The sequence below is a fragment of the Chelmon rostratus genome, chromosome 13 (assembly GCF_017976325.1).
Source record: "Chelmon rostratus isolate fCheRos1 chromosome 13, fCheRos1.pri, whole genome shotgun sequence".
Classification (NCBI taxonomy): Eukaryota; Metazoa; Chordata; class Actinopteri; order Chaetodontiformes; family Chaetodontidae; genus Chelmon; species Chelmon rostratus.
The window spans coordinates 25,732,246-25,749,451 of NC_055670.1; the positions used below are offsets into that span (position 1 = coordinate 25,732,246).

The 17,206-nt window shown below is 45.8% G+C and overlaps 2 protein-coding genes across 3 annotated transcripts; one reads left to right on the top strand and one right to left on the bottom strand.

Moving 5' to 3' along the window:
• Positions 1–141: 141 nt before the first annotated feature.
• On the bottom strand, positions 142–10,888 carry ccdc93 (coiled-coil domain containing 93). Of its 2 annotated transcripts, none has more exons than XM_041950485.1 (23): positions 10,773–10,888; positions 10,268–10,381; positions 9,961–10,055; positions 9,299–9,410; positions 8,193–8,291; positions 7,521–7,577; positions 7,251–7,351; positions 6,411–6,447; positions 6,221–6,319; positions 5,943–5,993; positions 5,536–5,622; positions 5,294–5,407; positions 4,741–4,803; positions 4,560–4,633; positions 3,308–3,389; positions 3,111–3,185; positions 2,900–2,971; positions 2,372–2,480; positions 2,194–2,276; positions 2,045–2,082; positions 1,868–1,952; positions 1,633–1,746; positions 142–895 (listed from the first exon to the last, which is right to left on the bottom strand). In XM_041950485.1, exons 1-23 carry the CDS (start codon positions 10,854–10,856, stop codon positions 839–841), a joined length of 1,902 nt encoding a protein of 633 aa, XP_041806419.1. In that variant the 5' UTR covers positions 10,857–10,888; the 3' UTR covers positions 142–838. The 2 variants fall into 2 exon arrangements, with proteins under 2 accessions (XP_041806419.1, XP_041806418.1); XM_041950484.1 differs by having other exon boundaries at positions 5,294–5,410.
• Positions 10,889–11,979: 1,091 nt separating this feature from the next.
• si:dkey-251i10.3 (uncharacterized protein LOC553498 homolog) lies at positions 11,980–15,858 on the top strand. The gene has a single exon (XM_041950704.1). It carries the CDS (start codon positions 12,017–12,019, stop codon positions 14,354–14,356), a length of 2,340 nt encoding a protein of 779 aa, XP_041806638.1. The 5' UTR covers positions 11,980–12,016; the 3' UTR covers positions 14,357–15,858.
• The last annotated feature ends 1,348 nt before the right edge of the window (positions 15,859–17,206 follow it).

Here is a 17,206-nt window from a genome sequence, read left to right on the forward strand (position 1 = left end):
AGAAGGAAGAAGAAGGAGGAAACACCACAGGATGATTATGAGGTAATGAAGAGTTGACAAATTAGCAAAAGGAGCCAATAATAATGAGGAAATATCAGCCCAGGTAAGACTGGAAGAGTAAAACCTCTGAGTGCACCGAGCTGAAGGATGAGAATGCGTTTTATTTCTAATGAACTCAACTTTTCATTCGTATGAGCACATGTGCAACATTTAAAGTTACAGTTTCTCTTTTACATGTTAAAAGATGGAAATTTGAACATCTGCATGTATATTTATTCGTCTCATGGACACGTTTGTGAGATAAAAGGTGGAACACATCCTTTTCAAAGACATTCATCAAACCGTGTGTCCGCTGCTGTGAAGCGTGGACGCTGAGGGGGGGGGGGCAGATGTTTGGTGACACGCAGGATGATTCATCATGTGACTTCTGATAGTCGGCAGTCTTCAATCAGCAGAGTCTGACAGAGCGCTTCCTATCTGACATTTAGCTTCTTTAAGGTCCACACAAAAAGCCACGAAGTCCTGTCACAGCACACGATGCTTCCTGTCTCCTCTTCGTGCAGCTTCAGTCCGTGTTAGTTATGATTAGACTGGTCACATATTGAACACATGATTTCTCAGAGACTGTTTGAAGGCATTTCTGTTGTCCTGTGGACTGTTTGGCACATGCGAAGACAGTTAACGTCTTCTTAGATGAAACTCAGCATTTATGAGCCACGAAGAAGAAGAATGATGAAACATGTGGGAAAAAAAAAACGTACAGCTGATCTGTGATCAGTTTAGCTCGCACTCATTACACATTTCATTGACATCACGAGCAGTTTACCAACAGTCGGAGCTACGAGGCTCCTTTAGCTCTCAGCTTGGACAGAAGCATCTCGTTCTTCCGACACTCCTGCAGACAAAAACGGCTCAGCTTCAGTCATTCATGAAGTTTTATGATCAGTTAATGAAACGATGCTTTACTTTTAATGTCTGCTGACCAATAAACGCGACGGTTTCTGCACTGATGTGAATATTTTTCACCGGTCGAGCTGCAGAAAGCTCTGACTGCGGACCGTTACTGTGAAATGTCTCACTTCATTCTGATGTTTGTTCTCGTTACACGTTGATGCTGAAACGAGTATCAGGAGTTTCACGTTCATCAGAGTTTTAAAATCTCAAATATCAATATCGGTCTAAAGAAACAGTTTGTTCAGGATCTAAACTGTTTTATAAAATACAGGAATGAGACTTTTCCCAACTTTTTCCAATGTCTTTGAACATGTCACTGCAGATATTTGTGTAAAACTAGTCTGTACATACTTATCATGCAGGCTATTCGGTGCACCTAGCTAACACCAGTGCAGGCTGACGCTACAGTGCTGCAGCTTTAATGTTTCTATTGAAGCGTTTCAGAGAGGAGTTCATGGTCACTGTGGAGGCTGCAGTCTGTGTTATAACGACGTGTTTTCACATTTTCTCCACCACATTTCTATCAACAAATGAATCAATAGCTCTAAACGCATCGCCTGGTTGGTTGCACTCTTCTTTTATTCACTGGGTTGTTGTTTGAAGAGCGTGCCTCTCAGCTGCTCACTAACGAGTCTCTCTTTAGTTGATTAGGAGCTAACGAAGCGCTGATTCTCTCACCTCTTTAAAGTCCTTGACGGTTTTGAAGTAAAGCCTCTGCTTGTCGAGCAGCTCCAGGTACTCGTCGTTCAGCTGATCGCGCCTCATTTTGTTCTCCTGCTTCTTCTTCTCCATCTGGAAGAGCAGACGGCCAGGAAGTGCGGCAGCTCGTGTTCAAACACTCAAGGAACTCTGGGTAATTTCTATGCGTCTGACTGCTCGCGTGTTGTGAGAATGATGTTAAAGAGAGACTCACCTTGATGCGACTCTGTTTGATTCCCTCCACGATTTGCTCCATCTGTCTGAGGAACTGGTCCTTGGCTGCTGACGACGCCATGGCCCTGAAGGACAGCGCAGCAGTTTATTCACCTGTAGTCTCCGCTCTGCGGCACCACCGCAGCTTCATTTACAAGACGAAAGAGTTCATACTTACTGCTGGAAGTTATCGTGAATGGAATTCAGCAGATTCACCTGCAGACGTCAAAGCACATTCCTGTCATTAACATGAAGAAGGTATATTTGTGTGCACCTGAACGTGGCATCACGTGGCTTCCCGTGCTGCCACCAGCTGCGGGTACTGACCTCCTTCTCCAGATAAACCTTCTTGTCGTCTAACGTGTTGTACAGAGTGAAGAACTGTTTGGTCTCTTTGTGTGTCGCAGAAACTAAAAGGAAGAGTCGGCAGAGATTTAATATCTTTGGAGACATTCAGCGCCGTCATTCACTCTTAAAGAATCTTTTCTGAGCACTCGAGACGCACCTTGGCTGTAGAGTTCGATGAACCTCTTCTGGTACTGGGTCAGCTCGGCCCGGGTCGGCACCTCGTCGATCTTCCTCTGCATGATGGCGATCTCACGGTTCCTCCGAGCCTGAACAGAGCAGAGCTTTCATCTGGAGCTCTGCAGCTTTTCACATTTACGTTCACTACTGAGCGGCACATGACACGCAAATCTAATTCTGTTCAGGCCTAACAAACGGCAGCGGACGCACCCAAACAGCAGAACCCCCCAAACCCAAAAATACAGAGAAAGATGGATGATACAACCTGTCAGATATAAAGCAGAGAACAACACAAAGGCATGAACTCACTGATGTTAATGTTTCCACGTGATACTGAGAATAACCAGTGAGGCTGCAAACAAAGCAGGAGCGCGAACAGGCTGCTGATTTGTCGGATCTTCTCGACTCGTCTCTTCTTATCTGCGCTCAGTTATCTGCAGCTGTGACCTACATCGCCCACGGCGATGACTGCAGCTGCATCTAATCTAGTGTTGTGTGAAGCGGTTACCATGAGCAGGCGGATCTTCTGCAGTTTCTCTCTGTCTGTGTTGTACTGTTTGTCTATCAGCTGGTTCCTCTCCTGAGAAGACAGACAGAACGACTTCAAACAAACAAAAATTTCATTGGACGGATTTTTCTCTCCGTCTTCATGAATCGCTGCTGAGATGTGAGACGTGCCGGGTGGCGAATGCAGAATAGAAATCTGAGTGGACGAGTACCTCCACCTCCTCCGTATCCTGTCCTGACTCCGTCTTCAACTCCTCAATGTTCTGCTGCAGACGGACCATCTCCTCCTGGACACACACACACACACACACACGGTGTCACACAGTAAAAGCATGAAGAGCAGTGGAGAACATCAGCGGCGTTTCCTGTCACACCCAGCAGCACCAGCAGGGGGGGCTGGTGTACTCACTCTGCAGTGGGAGCGGAACTCCTGCTCCTGCTGCTTCAGGTTCTCGTTCATCGTCACCAGAGCCCTCAGCTTCTCCAGCAGGCTGTTCAACAGAGCAACACACCGTCAGATAACCCGTCCATCGGTCAGAGCAGAGCTTTACTCACATCTGGATTTCCTGATTTAAACATCCTCCACCCTTCAAAGCTTAACAAAGGCTTAATGTCCCTCCTCTGCACGTATCTCAATCACCATCTTTTATGCACAAAATGCATTTAATAAACTATGAAACAGTTAAAGAGACAGTTTGAAGTTGCTGAGGAGATCAGATCAGATCAGTCTACTCTCACTGGAGCAGAAGAGCTTAAAGAAACCTGACAACAGACACAGTGATAATCAGACCAGCAGCCTCTAAAACCTTCATCTCACCGAATGGTGAATAAATAAATATCCAGCAAAACGCTTATTTATGCAGCATGTGAGCACATCAGCAATTAAACTTCCCGTCCTGTTATTCCAGGTGTGTCTCCATGGCAACGCTCAGTGATGCATCAGTAGATCAGTGTGAGAAGAGGAAGGCGAGCGTCCCTCCAGCTCATGAAGGCATTCATTAAGTCTTTGATGGCAAAATAAGTTTTAAAATCCTTCAGTTGTGCAGCCTGTGAAAGTCTTTGCTACCATCACGTCTCACCGGCTGCCAAACATCACCCAACACTTCGTCTCTGCCGTCATGAACGATACAAACATTCGAGTCTCGTCTGTCTGAGCGGAAAAAGGCGTCAGCGTAACAGACAGCTGAAATCAGACAGGTTCAGGATTATTTTAATGTGTTGTGGCGCCACAGAGTAGCTGCAGTTCCTCTGAGCTGCCACAAGAGGTCAATAAAAGGCTCTTTATGAAAAGAAAGACACTGAGTCACCACTGAACTTCAGCGACTACACATTTCTTTTGAATGTAATCAAAGAGGTCACGAGTGCTCGACATTATTTATTCACAGTGCTTTATGTGAACTGTGTGCACAGACCTGTGGGGCTTTGATCAGAGAGCTGATCAAATCAAGAAAATCAAACAAAGTGTCCTCAATAAATCCATGGATCATTCTCACAGTTCACTTATAGATAGTTAGAAGTCAGTTATATCGACAGCTAAATGACCGAAGTGTTCGTTAACAGATCTGAAGAGCAGCAGGCAGCTTTGGAGGTGACGGAGGAAACAAACACAAACCACAGAGGGAGGATTAAAAGGGGTCAGAGATGATTTCTCCTCCGCTCACCTGCTGTCGGCCTGCTCCTCCATCTCCTCGAAAGACTTCAGCTCTTTGTCCAGCTTCTCTGAGCGCTCTGTCGCCTGTGAAGACACACAGAAATCTGAATCTATAACAACAAACATCAGCTACCAAAATGTCCAAAAAAGTCTCCACGCTGAGCTCAGATGGTGTCCAGGCCTCGTCTTACCTCCGCCAGCTTCCTCTTGGCCTCGTCACAGCCTGTTTTCACCTCTGTGTGTTTGGCTTGTAGCTGTCAAAAGAAAATATAAATACTCGTCAGTGATAGTCATGAAACTCTCTGATCACTGCAGCAAATCACAGGACTCCTTACAATCATTCACCTGGCTCAGTACTAATTAAGGTGCTTTAAATGGGTCCATTTTGTGTCCTACCAGGTAAATGAATGTGTGGAAGTACTGCATGTATTGTGTACTCTGTGAGAGGTCCTCTACATGTTCTACACGTGTACTGCAGTTCACAGGAACAAATGAATAAATACAACTTTCACATGTTTACATTTTACATTTTACATTTTTGACCCCACAGTGGACCACAATGGACACTACAGTGGACCCCACAGTGGACTACAGTGGACACTACAGTGGGGTCCACAGTGGACCACAATGGACCCCACAGTGGACCCCACAGTGGACTCCACAGTGGACCACAATGGACCCCACAGTGGACTCCACAGTGGACTCCACAGTGGACCACAGTGGACTCCACAGTAAAGCGCTGACCTCCTCCAGCTGTTTGGTCTTCTGCTGGATCTGTTTGTGGAGTGAAGCCACCGCCCGGCGGTGTTGCTGCAGGGGGCCGTAACGCTCTGAACGCTCCTCTGACGACAGCTCCGACTGCTGCAGGGACACACGAGAAACAGTCTGTTACAACGAGGAAAAGCTCATCACACAGGTTTCTATTCAAGTTATAAAAGTGTCGTGTCTTCAAAAACAGGTGTCGCCACCTGCTGGCAGTCGCTCACCTTCTCGGCGTACTCAGAGGCGATCTGTTTGATCTCCTCAGACTGCAGACCCACTATCTGACCCACGGCACTCGCCGTCAGCTTCCCCTGCACAGACACACCTTCCAGTCAAAGCCCTTCACTGAGCTGTACAACAACATTCAACCACCCTCATCTCCGAGCTCAGATTATTATAACATCATTAATCTCTGGCAGCAGTTTGAGCCCAGATAAGCAGGATAAGAAGAGTTCATGTAGAAAACATAAAAAGATGAATAGAAAACACACGAACTATAGCTGTAAACCAATGAAATATTCATGTAGAACATATGAATGTATATATTATACATAATAAACTTCCTTCATCACACGATGTGCATCATCATATCTCACAGGTGAAGAGACACGACTGAAACCAGGCTGCTCACCTCTTCGTTTACCATGGCGGCCATGCTGGTCATCAGAGTTTTGATTCGCATCTCAGAGAAAGAAAAACAACCACAGTTACTCAAGTACACACACGCACACACACCTTACACAAACTGTATTAACTGTGTTTAACTCATTGTTTACATGGTTTACAAATTTAAATATTACCTCCATGTTTTATATGGAGAGAATAAATAAACTCTTTCTCGTCTCACTGCTGCGTCTCGCCGTATTTCTTCCCCCCAGGTGTGATACTCTCACTCTATAAAGTTCTCACCTCCTCCGCCGCCTGCAGGGCGTCTTCCTCCGGCACCTCCGCCATGCCCGGGGGCGTGGCCTGGGAGCCACCGGCCAGCGAAGCCTTCCTCTCATCCACCTGGAGGAGGGAGAGAGGAGGAAGAAGATGAAGGAGCCGGTACAGCCCACTGTGGGTTCCTGTGTTAAAGCCAAATCTCTCAAACACCTACCTTGTCTTGATTGGACTGTTTGCTGAAACCATATCGCCTAAAGGAGAAACACAACAACAAAAAAAACACAGTTTGTGGCATAAATAAGGTCTGAAAATAACCTACAAGTTTCCCGCCAAAAATCCACCATGCCACATTACAACTATCACACATCAGCACAACAAACGGCCGTAATCCAGCCCCTCCCCCCAGGGCAGGAACGTCCCATTAAATAAAGAAAGGCGTTAAAAAGCAGCGCCGCAGTTTGCATCCATCATGCCTGAAATACGTACGAGCTGTTTGCATTCTCCCAACGACACGTTCAACCACAAAACACGGTGCTGTGAGTGGAAGCTCGCAGAGGAACAAAGCTTCATACGGTACTTACAGCAGGAAATCTGACACTCTAGTACAGAGGTGGAGGTGGATGGGTGGAAAAACAAGACAGATGAGACACGACAGACCAGATGTGAGGATTTAAGGCTACAGCAGCACATTAATGGACTCAACGAGGAACTATTTCATCTCTGTTCAGTGAACTCTGCATCAAGAGAATAAGACTCAACCCAGACTGATGCTCAGTCGCCGTGAAAACATGCAGAGAGGTTACAGCCAAGTGTGACCGTTCGCTTTGTCCACGAGGACCGGGGGCTACTGATATGATGACTGACGGCGAGACAGACCAATCAGTTTGTGCACAAGCTTAAAGAGTGAGCCTGGACTCGGAGGGTTAAAGGTCACAGCTTCCAGCCTGACGATATTCATCCACCGAGGGGCCGTGTTTACGTTCATGACACGTGGAGATGAAAATGGCTGACCGGTCGGTGTTTAAGGTGACTCTCATCCGGAGCGAAGCCTCACCTGCCGTATTCCAGCAGAGTGGAGTGAACCCTGGACTCCTCATCCAGCAGCTCCCCTGCATCCTTCTGCCTCCTGTACTTCCTCTGGGGTTTGTACACCTCCTGAGAAAACACCAGCGTTTACTCATGTTCACAAGAATTTATTCTATATTCTATGTTCTCTATAAAAACACAGCTGGAAAACATAGAAAACTGCTTGTTCTTACTGTTGTTGAACGTATAAAAATCTTACTTTTACTTTGTTAGAGATTAAACTGGTGTAAAAACTCACCAACACGTCCAGGACCGCTCTCACAGCCTTGTCTTTCCTCTGGAGAAACTCTTCATCCTGGACCACAGGGTTTCACAGCACATGTCAACACTTCCTCCTCTTATCAAGAGGACGCTTCGTAAAAACAGCCAAACAGCGTTTCAGTTTACACGTGAGACCACCGAACAGGGTCAGACAGCACCACCACACACAGGCCGTTTCTGCAGATCTGCTGTCTGACTCTCCTGCTTCAGCTCATCATGATGAACTTGGCTGTTTTTCTGCTTGTCTAACTTACTGATATGGAAATCCATTTCCACAGGGAAGGAAAAAATGGATTAAAGGTGAGGAACAACGAAGATAAAAATACTCGGAGGGGAAATACGTCACAATTTTCACTGTCTGGTAACTTTTAGTATTTCAGACTGTCTTTGTATCACAGTATTTTGACTTAGAAAGTCAATACCCTGGCTTAGCTCATAATTTTGTGACTTTTGAATCATCACTTTCATCTTTTTTCTTTCGGTGGCAGAAACAAGCCTGTAAACTTTGTTCCAACGAGTGTTCAGACCAGCTAACTGCATGGACGTTCAAATAGCTGCTGTCAACATTCATGAGCCGTGTGCGTCAGAGCTTCTCCATCATCTGGACGTCACTCCACCAAACACGACGACGACGCCCTGGTGCTGTTACCTCTGGGAGGCTGTGGGTCTTCTGGAACTGAGAGATGGAGTAGGCCCTCACATAGTCGCCCATCTCCTCCCTGGTTTCTATGGCTCTCTTCACAAGCCACTGGCAGGAGACACAACAACATGTGAACACATTCATGAGCCGGTGCTGCAGTAGGTTCAGGTGGAAATCACAGATCCGGATCACGAGCAAAATCTTTTTCAGCCGATGCAAATTTCATTCAAATGAACCGGACAGACAGACGGAGGAAAAACTACTCTGAAGACAAATTACACAAGGAAATGCCTTTATCATTACAGTGATCCCTCGCTATAACGCGGTTTACTTTTCACGGTTTCGCTACTTCACAGATTTGCATCGTGCATTGTGTTCTGCATTCTGATTGGCTAAAAAGTCACTCCGCTTCTTCTCTACCTGTGCGTCAATAACATTGCAGTTTAATATGAACACGTACGTAAAACAGCTCGCCAAATTTACATTACGTACGTGCAAATTCCCTTGCAACTTCGAGTTTTGCCTATCACTGTGTTCTTCTCCCGAACAAACACACCTGCACCGCGAGCTTCAAAAGAGGAAAACACTGCAGAGCGGAGTCAGGATGCAGTGGCTCAGTCTGAAGAGCAGTGAAATACACCTGAGTCACTATTTGTCCGACTGTACTTTGTATGTTTTTCATAATCATTTTTAATTTTCTCCCTTTTAATCCAATTACTCGGGTCGCGGTGGGCGGTGCTAATCTCCGCAATTTGAAGCCTTCTGTTCACATCGATGATTAAAATTATTATTTGACAGCACAGTACAGAAGTTATTTGTTAAAAAAAAACATTTCTAAAGTACTTTTATTTGTGAAACAAATGCTTGAGCCTGTAAAATGGTTTGTTCTTTCTTTTCAATGTATAATAGAGTATTTAATTGTACAATAATTGTAAAAAAAAATAAAATAAAGGTTTCTACTTCATGGATTTTGCCTATCACGGGTTCTTTTTGGAACGTAACGCCCGCGAAAAACAAGGTATTAAGGTACTATTTTTAAACTCTCTATGCAAAGGCCACTGTTGATGGTGAACATTAATACAGGGTGCATCTGTGTTCAGGATGAATTGTCTCACCTGTATCACTGGGAAAATGTGGATAAAATCCAGCCCTTGGATTTGATGGGGCTCCAGGCGATGAGGACACTTCATCTTCGGAAGCACAGACACTATTTTCTCTGTTAGAGCTCTGCAAAGAGAAAGAAAACACTCATCGGTGACTGAATCGTTCTTTTCTATATTTATAACCAGTAAAAAAGATGGACTAACTTGTCTCAACTATCTAAATTTAAGATTTACGTTGGCCTCTGGAGTCACAATGACTGAAGCCTTTTCTGCTCGTTATGTTTCTTCAGCAACTAATAAAACTAACAAACTCTGAGAGTCCACTGGTGATGAAACTGAATCCAGTAAAAAAAAAGATGATAAATGATAAAATCCCTTTTCTCCTGCCAGATACTTGATCAGGCTGCTGTAAAATTCAGTCTCACACACAAAGTCTAGACTGAATCAGCTGACTTTTATGCAGCTGGGATGAATCCAGGTTTGACATAAATCTGACATGTAGATCACAGGGTAAGGGTTAGGCCTAGGGTCAGGTCTAACCTTAGCCCACGGCCTGTAGCCACAGTACAATCTAGAAACACTGTATGAGGTTGATGATACAGATTTCACCACAGGTCAAAATCACAGTGCTGACGGGTCTTCGGGAACAATCAGCCAGCTCAACAAACACTTACATTTTCTGACCAATGGTTGAGTTTTCTTGGAACAGAAGATCAACGTCGATGTCAAAGTTACATGTGGTGATGCACCAGGTCATACCCCCGACCACCTGAGGAGGGGGGACAGGAGGAAACAAGCTGAGTGAGGGTGGCAGTTTGCTGCTGTGATAAATCAACAGCACCACCTACTGTGTGGAGCTTCCTGAACTCACTAATCACAGTGAAGCCTGTATTGTTATTATGTTATTATTACAAAAAAGGCACAAATCAACGAGTTTCCCTCAGAACACGGTGGAGCCAGTACAAACATGACTGTGTGTACCTTATCAAAAGGTGACAATCCTTTGATTCGTGCTCTGAAGTATCCAGCAGCCAGCAGGAGCTCCAGGATCTCTGCCAGCTTGACGCTCTGCTCTTCATCCTCTCGAGTTTCCACCTGGGAGCCAAACACAGCATCATCATCATCATGTATCTCCGTAGAAGTGCTCTCTAGCTGCACACTGAATCCCCCACAGCTGCACAGGTGCTGATGTCTGGGTAGCCGCCAAACAGCGCAGAGGGGACGTTTCCGTCTGCTATCATGAAGTGACACGACGTTATTAAGGACTGTCGGTGTTCCCCCACCTTCTGTTTTCTTTGAACTGTTCTTGAACTCACAACTGAGACGTTTAAATACCACCAAAGTTTCAATCCACTCGCTACAAGCTAGCTTTTTGAGCCATTAGCTAACTAGCATCCATGCTATTTGTTGGCATATAACGTTCTGTGTAGGTTTTTCACTAAAAGTCTGGTCGCGGTGTTAAAAATGTGAGTAAAATGCTCTTTACCTGAATGAGGTTGCCTTCCTGGTCATACTGGGCACCTATTTTAGAGCCAGTTCTCACTCTGTGGAAAACAGACGCCGCCGCCATGTTGAACGGAAGCGTTGATGACAGGTCACATGACCGTAACATGTGACAGGCCTACAGTGATCGTCAATAACGCGCTGGATGTATAGATTTTAATAAGCTTGATTTAATTTTGAATGCGGCTACGCGCAGAAAGCGGCCTCATGACATGCGAGCTCATACCTGAGACCGCAGACTGTGACAGACAATGTCACGAGGAGCTCAAACATGTGGACAACGTGCACGCGCACTTTCAGCCAGCAGGGGGCGCCCCGAGATGACAAAAATCACCTGCAAAAGAAACAGTCCAGAAGAAGAAATAAAGACATAAATAAACATTTTATAACAAAATAAAGCTAAACAAATACACATATGCACCACCCGTATCATTACCTTTTAAACAAATTTCTAACAAAGTTTGATATATTCTAAATCTAATTTTGTAACATTTTAATAGATACTTCACATATATTTCATATTTTTTACTGTACATTTCTCTGTTTTCTAACTTATGAATGATACTTGCCCTATGCATACTTGCTTTTTCATTTCTCTTACTCTGTTTATTGTCATGCTTGTTGTTGTAAACCTACTTGGCAGGTACACCTGAGTCTGATTCTCAGACGGCTCATTTTTCTGTAGCAGTTTGTTTCATTGATTGGTGTGATAGACTTAAAGGAATCACATGTCTTGTTTTTGGGTTGTAATACTGAAGATTTCCTCAAACGTCTGTTCCTCTTTGGAAAGCATTCAAGTGTAGAGTGACTCCAAACCAACTGGCAAACTGTTTTTGTTAGACTGTATTTATTTATTGATTATTTAAGTTGTCTTGTAGCGACCGTGGTTTGGATAAAATTACATGATCTGTAATGTATGTCAAGTGTGTTTAAAACAAGAATAAATGTACATTTTTCCTGTTTATTTGAACACATCTCTATTTATCACTGTTTGTGTTGATACATTTCATATTTTCGTTGTCGGTTGTTGTCAATTAGACGTATCTTATATTCTATTCTTATTGTAAATTGTATTTTGAATCGTCTCAATAACTAGAGAGAAGAAAAAAAGAGGAGGAGGGATTTTGCGACAGTGCTGCTCACATTGCGGTGACTGGTTTACGACAACGGCTCGGTTGACGGCACACGTGTGGCCGGTCTCTCCACTGCGGTGGTGTTTACTTCAGCATGGCCAAAGTTTCTAAGAAGAAAGCGACTAAGAAGGGTTTGAAGAAGCGCTCCGATGTGAGCGACGAGAAGCCTGAAGTGATGTACGACGACGACGACGACGAAGATTTCAAAGCAGCCGATGAGAACATCACCAGTGAGGAGGAGGAGGACGGCGAAGATGAGCGAAAACGCCAAAAGCTGCTGGAAGCCATCAGCTCACTCGGTGGGAAGAGGAAGAAAAGTCTGGGGGAGAGGTCCGAGGCGGCCGTCCAGATGTCCGAGTTTACTGTCAACGCCGAGGGGGAGGGCGACAAGATCGACCTGTCGGACCTCATCGGGACGATGGAGAAAACCCCCGCCGTCTCGACCAAGACCAAGAGGCAGCTGAAGAACCTGCAGCGGAGCAAAACGACCATGTCCTGCCCTCTTAGCAAGCAGGAGAGTGAGAGGATCCAGAGAGATGTGGCCTTCCAGAAGGCAGCCACGGAGGTGACCCAATGGAATAGTATCATCAAGCAGAACCAGAGGGCCGAGCAGCTGGTCTTCCCCCTGAACCAGGAGCCCTCCGGACCCAAACCCATGGAGAGGGTGGTGACCGGCTGGAAGGCGCGAACCCCGCTCGAGGAGGAGATCTTCGCTCTCCTGTCCACCAACAAGCAGCCCATCAATGACCCCATCCTGACCCCTGCTGAGGAGACCTCCATGAGGGCGATGAGCCTGGAGGAGGCCAAGATCCGCCGGGCAGAGCTGCAGAAAACCCGGGCCCTGCAGTCCTACTACGAGGCCAAGGCCCGCAGAGAGAGGAAGATCAAGAGCAAGAAATACCACAAAGTGCACAACAAGGCCAAGCGTAAAGAGTTCCTGAAGCAGTTCGACGAGATGGTGAAGACGGACCCGGCCGCCGCCCTCGAAGAGCTGAATAAGATGGAGCTCGCCAGGATGCAGGAGAGGATGTCGCTCAAGCACCAGAACAGCGGCAAGTGGGCCAAGTCGAAGGCGATCATGGCCAAATACGACGAGGGGGCCCGCAAAGCCATGCAGCAGCAGCTGGAGGTGAACAAAGAGCTGACCCAGAAGATGGTGACCTCGCTGAATAATGAGGAAGAGGAGGAGGAGGAGGCAGGTGATGTAGAAGTGCTGCCTGACTTTGTTAATGATGCAGAGCAAGGACTGGATTCGACAAATCCCTGGATGAGAGGCAAGCTGTCCGAAGATCCCGCAGAGAAAGAGATAACTGTGAATCTGACAGCAGACGAGCCTGGAGCAGCCAGAAGTATAGCTGAGGAAGAGGAGGATGAGGAGGAAGAAGCAGAGGAGGAAGTGCTCCTCAGAGAGTTTGATAGCAGGAGGAAACTGCGTCGGGCGCAGGAGGCTGACACAGTTCCTGTAATATCTGTGGATGATGATGATGATGATGATGATGAGGAGGAGGAGGAGATGAAGGAGAATAAAACTGCAGCAGAGGAGCCAGATGCTTCAGACAAAGAGGAAGAGGAGCTTTTAGAGTTCACAAGTCTTCTCCAAGGCCGGAGGGAGGCTGAAGCAGAGAACGCTGAAGCGGCAGCAGCCGGCAGCCACAGAGACACCTCGCCACAGCTGGACGAAGGGCTGACGCGGATCAGGACTCTGGAGGACATGGAGCTCCTCAGTCAGGAGGACTCAGCCGCTGATAAAGCACCTGTTCAGACCCCAGCAGCAGAAAACCGGCCATCTGAAACTCAGCAGGTGGGAAAAAACAGAAAAAGAAAGCGAGGGATTGAGCTAAAAGAAGTTCTCACCAAAGAGACAGGAGTCCTCCAGGTCCCGCTCGCTCCAACCATTGAGGACTCTGAGGACTCGGATGAAAAGCTGGACCAGAGGAGCCTCATTAAAGAGGCCTTCGCTGGAGACGACGTCATCTCAGACTTCCTCAAGGACAAGAAGAAGCAGGAGGACGCCGGGAAGCCACAGGTGGTGGACTTGACGCTGCCTGGGTGGGGCGAGTGGGGAGGGACGGGCCTCAAGCCGTCCCGCTTCAAACGCAAGAAGTTCAGGATCAAGGCGGCAGCGCCCCCACCCAGGAAAGACCAGCATCTGCCCAGCATCATCATCTCAGAGGAGAGAAACAGCTCCCTCAGCCTCCACCAGGTGAGCTCGCTGCCCTTCCCCTTCCAGAACCACGCGCAGTTCGAGAACACCATCCGTTCTCCGCTGGGCCGCACCTGGAACACCGAGCGCACCGTTCAAAAGATCAGCAAGGCCAGGGTGGTGACCCAGCTGGGCGCCATCATCGAGCCCATGACCCGGGAGGAGCTGATGAAGGACAAGACGAAGGTGTCTGCAGGGAGCACGAGTGATGTGGCGAAAAGAAAACACTGACCAGAAAAACCAGCTGGTCTGCAAACACTCAGTCTGTGTGATCACGTTTCTTCAGTCCACCTGAGAATAATCCAGAGAAGTGAAGTTATGTGTTTGACAAACTGTAACTCCTCTTTTTTCCAGAGCTTTTCATGACGTATGTTTGATATTAAAATCTCTTCAATCAAACAGAAGTTTAAAGAGAATATTTGAAATAAATTTCACCTTTGAAGTTAAAGATACAGTTACACTCTCAGTAGAATTAAAACAGCTGTTATTGTCCAGTAGTCAAAGGCGTCACACTGTGTTAAAGTCTCGTCCTGCTCTCACCCTGCTCTCATCCTGCTCTCATCCTGCTCTCATCCTGCCAGCCTCTACTAGAAATGCAGCGTTTTCATGTTGTCCTCATGTTCAGAGCAGGTGACCTTTTAACCCCACAAACCCTGTGCTAATCCTCCATGCATCATGTAAGATACTCCATCACAAGTGAAAGTCCTGCTTTCACATTGTTATTTAAATAAAAGTATAGAAGCATTAACAGCAGAATGTCTCCAGAGTATCAGAAGTGAAACCAGTCATCATGCAGAATGACTGCGTTTACATGTATAAGTATACTTCAGTATATTTCTAAAGTATTCACGTTGATGCATTCATGTCTGAGCAGCATTTTCATGTTACCGGTAGAGGTGTTTGTGTTAAGGGTGATTCAACGTACTGTTTGAGTACATTTTGTATTTGACACACTCATTATAGGTTTAACAGCTGAATCTGTAAAGTATATCTTTAATGATAAATGGAGTAAAAAGTGCAGTTTTTTCCTCTGAGACGTATTAAAGCAGAAATATGAAGACAAGCAGTTTGAGAAAATGTTCTTATTTTCCACTAATTTAAAGCGGAAAGGCTGTTCAGGCAGACAGAAGATGGCAAATCTGTTGAGCTGAATTGTAAATGTTCTTTAAAACGTCAGATTCAGCATCTGGAATGATGCACAAGCTGGTTTCTATATGACTGAAAGGTTTAAGCTGAAGCTTCGTCAGTGGGAATGTAGGTGAACACAGTGGGAGCATGAAGTGAAACAATCCAGGAAACAGCATTAATAATAAGATCAAAGTGTTTGGAAACAGCATTAATAATAAGATCAAAGTGTTTGGAAACAGCATTAATAATAAGATCAAAGTGTTTGACGTCGGTACATCAGAAAGCTGAGATGTTTGTGTTGTTGTTTACGTGTAATCAGCTGATTTTTATTAGACAAGTTGTTGTACTGCTGCTGTTTATGAGACACATCAAACATTTTTGTCTTGGCTACAAGACTAAAACTCGAGTATGAAGCACAAAAACATTTGAAATGACGTCCAGCTGTGGAATCAATGCTGTGCTGAAACAGTATTGATCAAAAGCAGGTCGATCAGCAGCTGTTTTGATAATTGATTTGTTTTCATTCCTCTTTTTCGGTTTCTCAGCGTTCAGATTTTCTGCTTCTCTACATTATGTGATAATAAAATACATCTTTGAGTTTTGGACTAACTCGTGACTTCATGTTGGGCTTTAAGAAATTATGATTTTGTCTATTTTCTGACATTTTTGGACCTAACAATTAGTCCATAAATGGAGAAAATGCTCAGCAGACTAATCAATAATTTAATTAGAAATGATCATTAGTTTCAGGCCTGATGGGTGAATATCAGCATCATTTTCTACTCTGTTATGCACGCTGCTCTAGTTTTTCCTGCTGTCAATCAGAAGCAGAAATTAGCTCCAACATCCTGCTAGTCAGTGCCTGAAAGTCAGTGCCATTGAGAGGAATGATGTGAGCAGCAGGCCTGCAGACATGCTGCAGCCCGGTCACGCCTCATTCAGCACCAGGGACAGGAAGTTCCTCCTGCCCTGCCTGACGGGGGCACGGGGTCGCAGTCAGGAGTCGTACAGCATCCAGAGCCTGTGCTCCACTTCCTTTCTCTGTTGATCTTCAATACATTTGTAAGGCCGTGCAGCAGTGTCTCAAAGAAAAGCCATTTCAGTTGGGTTAAACCTTCACACATGGGTGAGAGTGCATGCTTTGGCACCTGACATCTCTGTATTTCACATGATAGACACTCTATTAAAGTGGGGGAACCCGTAATGGACTATGCATCAGTTCAGGTAATGGTTGTCAGCTTGAGTGCCCGAGAGGCAGCGGAGAATTCCATTAGAAACCTTATAGTTACTAAATCAGTCATTCTCCACCTTCCTCTCTATCGAACCGCCTCTTTGCTGCAATTACTACAGCTTCATACAGCTTTCAGCAATGAAAAGAGACCTAGTCCTTGGACTTAGTCCTGCCCGCTGGACTGCAACGCGATCAGACAGTGATTCTCACTCAAATATACGAAGGCTGCTGTGGCTGTAAATCAGAGAGCTGGGGGTACGAGTGGTCTACAGCCCCCGTGATGGAAAATGTTTTTCTCCATAATGCCCATTCGTGAGATCCGCTTAAATATTTGTCCTAGAATGAAGGAGCATTTATGCCTTATTGGCTGGCTGCAAACCACTGAAGGTGCAACACTGTCTTATTTTCTGTCCCCTGAGCAGAGTGATGTGCTTCGAGGTGTTATCTTCCTCTGTGCATCATCATGCAGAGTAACTCCGAGCCGACTGAAGAACAGTGAGAGGAGGTTAACACCCACATCAGTGGCTTCCTCCTGCAGGCTGCAGTAGGTGTTGAAAGCTGCAGGTTTATTTGCTGCTGCTGCTTCACTACAGTCCATTTGTCTTGGAGGTTTGTGCATGAAACAGTCTGATAGAGGACTCTTTCCCATTTCCCCTGCAATCCGAGGCCCAACTCCATTCCCACCCTGACAGGTGTAAGATTAACTTAGTTAGGTGCAGAGC

Bases quoted from the DNA above. Each gene is read 5' to 3' on its own strand.
- ccdc93 (XM_041950484.1), bottom strand. From the start codon at position 10,856: ATGGCGGCGGCGTCTGTTTTCCACAGAGTGAGAACTGGCTCTAAAATA. The intron at 2,972-3,110 runs GTACTCGTCCAC...CTGTCTTCTCAG, and splicing joins AGGATACGGAGGAGGTGGAG to GAGAGGAACCAGCTGATAGA. The intron at 896-1,632 runs GTGAGAGAATCA...TTTTGTCTGCAG, and splicing joins CCGTCAAGGACTTTAAAGAG to GAGTGTCGGAAGAACGAGAT.
- si:dkey-251i10.3 (XM_041950704.1), top strand. From the start codon at position 12,017: ATGGCCAAAGTTTCTAAGAAGAAAGCGACTAAGAAGGGTTTGAAGAAG.